This window comes from Dipteris shenzhenensis, chromosome 2, assembly GCF_047967505.1.
Source record: "Dipteris shenzhenensis isolate YYH24624 ecotype China chromosome 2, Dip_SZ_1.0, whole genome shotgun sequence".
Taxonomy (NCBI): Eukaryota; Viridiplantae; Streptophyta; class Polypodiopsida; order Gleicheniales; family Dipteridaceae; genus Dipteris; species Dipteris shenzhenensis.
The window spans coordinates 38,812,763-38,815,284 of record NC_141597.1 but is presented as its reverse complement, the minus strand read 5'-3'; the positions used below and the strand labels follow the sequence as shown (position 1 = coordinate 38,815,284).

Genomic DNA, 2,522 nt, shown 5'->3' with positions numbered 1-2,522 from the left:
TTTGACGTATGTGATTGAGGAGTGAACGGGCGGAAGATGTAGGGTGCGTTATCCATAATAGGCTCCCCAAACAATCGAACATAACTTTACCCCATTATACTTATTACAGATGCAAGCAGTCACAGGGGAAAGACTCATTCACATGAAAAAATTAAAATACAAATCTCTCTCTCCTGAAGAATCCAATACCTCCACGGGACCCGGGTTGTAAGCTTGGATAGTAGGCATCCTCGCGGGCTATGATTGTGACCTTATATGGAGGTGAGAAACCCGTGTCCAAAGGAAGAAGTCGAGGGACACTTTGTTACTTCAAGCTGTAGAATACCTTTTTTCCTTCACCGTACTACCGTAAGTCTTCCTTGCGGGTCGCCTCTTTCAACCTTACTGCTCTTACTTGGGTCAAAGATGTCTCTACCCATTTTCATGTGGGAAACATGACTTAAATATCTCTCTCACCTCCTATATAACATGAATAGGCAGCGACAGAGCCAATAAAAAGCATTCCCTGAAGACCTCTTCGAGGAGCCCAGCTAGAAAATATGGATTTGAAGCGAAAGAGCTCTGCGTTGAGTACAACCAAGCGTATAATCTGCTTATTTGCCCTGGTGCACTGCTTTGGAGCTGTGTGTAAGTAATTCATCTTCGCTTTTGTAGCTACATGTGCCATTGTTTTCAGCCAATTAGACTTTCATTGGCTTAACGCTATATCTGTGCTAGGCTTGATTGATGTTGAGGTCTTTCACTCCCGCTGTCGATACCTTTCTTAGAGTAGTGTCTGTATATTGAAGATTAGACTGGAAGCACTAGACATCTGATTCTTGTTGGAGTAATAGACATATGATTGCTGTCAATGCCATTCAGTAGACTTTCTGAGTCTTTCTCTTCCTGAATCGAATACAGGTTCCGCTGATCGTCTCGTGTTCTGCCACTACATGATGTGGGCGCCATTGTATAACGATACTCTTGCAGGATTCAAAGCGGAGATTCTACTTGCTCAGAGTTATGGAATCGATGCCTTTGCCCTCGAAACCATGCTCTGGTCTCAGGAGTTCCAAACCCGAGCCCTGAATATCTACGAAGCTGCTAAGGAGCTAGGTACAGGTTTTCGACTTTTCTTCTCGGCGGACTTGGACACGGGAACAAGTCTATCGGTTTCCGATGTGCAAAGTATGATAAAGACTTTCCGAGGACATCCCAATCAATTGCAATACCAAGGAAAACAATTCCTCACAACCTTTGCCGGCCAAGTGCAAGGGCTGAGCTTCTGGACTCAAGTGCTGCAGCCGTTTAGCGGCAGCATCTTCTTCGTGCCCTTCTTTCCTACCGACGGGACAAAATCTAGCGTCGCCGGCGTAATCAGCCAATACAGCTCAATCCTGAACGGCCTATTTGCCTGGGATACATCGGCGTGGCCATATGCGAACGGAGATTATAATACGCCGTCAGACAGCAACGACCAGGCGTATCTTGCAGCGTGCGCGCAAGCGAAAATTATATACATGGCGAGCGTGAGCCCCTGGTTCTTCACGCACACGACCGCTTCAAATCAAGTGAAAGGCAACTACAAAGGGGCGGGGCTATGGATGACGAGGTGGGGGCAACTGGTGGCCTCGAGCGTGCAACTGGTGGAGATAGTATCTTGGAACGACTGGGCAGAGAGGCATTACGTGACGCCGGTGGGAAGCAGCTGGGGGCCAGTGGAGACGGACTGGAACGATATGGGCGATCCTCACCAAGCATTTTTGGAGCTAGGCTCGCATTACGTGCAATGGTTCAAGAGTGGAGTAGAGCCGCAGGCGACGAAGGATGAGCTATACATGGTGTACTACAAGCACAGCAAGAACGCAGTGGCCAGCAACGATGCGGTGGGGGTGGTGAAGAATGCGCAGTATTTGGATGACAAGCTGTACGTGACAGGGAAGCTGAAAGCTGCAGCTACGATCACGTTGGAGTCGGGAGCGAAGACGCAGAACTTCGCAAATGTTGGGCCTGGCATTGTAACGGTGAGCATGGCGTTCAACGAAGGCATCCAGAAGGCTTCCTTGAGCCGGAACAATGTCCCTGTCTTGTCTCTCACGGGTGCCCTTCCCATCTCCAACCACATCACCACCTATGACTTCAACGCCTACACCACATTCGCCTCATCCTAATCTCACTTTACAAGGTGGAAGTATTTTATCTTGAAAAGAAAGAAGCTGACTCACCTTTTGCCCTCACGAGTAAGGTGACCCGTCTATGACGGACTAGAGACCCGCTCCGTAGGGTCTCAAAGTGGGATCTTAAAAATTCTTTAATTTAAAGAATTGAAATTCCAAGTTTTCAGACCCCGTCGTTAATGGGTGAAATTATTATTATATATGTATATATATATATATATACATATATGTACATATATATATAGATATGTGTGTATATATATATATACATATTTATATATATATGTACATACATATACATATATATATATATATATATATATATATATATGTACATACATATATATATATATATATATATACATA

At 45.4% G+C, this 2,522-nt stretch overlaps 1 protein-coding gene across 1 annotated transcript; it reads left to right on the top strand.

The window, feature by feature from the left end:
* Positions 1-539: 539 nt before the first annotated feature.
* LOC147904735 (glucan endo-1,3-alpha-glucosidase agn1-like) lies at positions 540-2,150 on the top strand. Its single transcript, XM_087392242.1, has 2 exons — positions 540-627; positions 901-2,150. The coding sequence occupies exons 1-2, from the start codon at positions 540-542 to the stop codon at positions 2,148-2,150; spliced, it is 1,338 nt and encodes a 445-aa protein (XP_087248368.1).
* Positions 2,151-2,522: the final 372 nt, after the last annotated feature.

Coding starts and splice junctions, on each gene's coding strand:
- LOC147904735 (XM_087392242.1), top strand. CDS start 540: ATGGATTTGAAGCGAAAGAGCTCTGCGTTGAGTACAACCAAGCGTATA. Junction 628..900: donor GCACTGCTTTGGAGCTGTGT/GTAAGTAATTCA, acceptor AATCGAATACAG/GTTCCGCTGATCGTCTCGTG.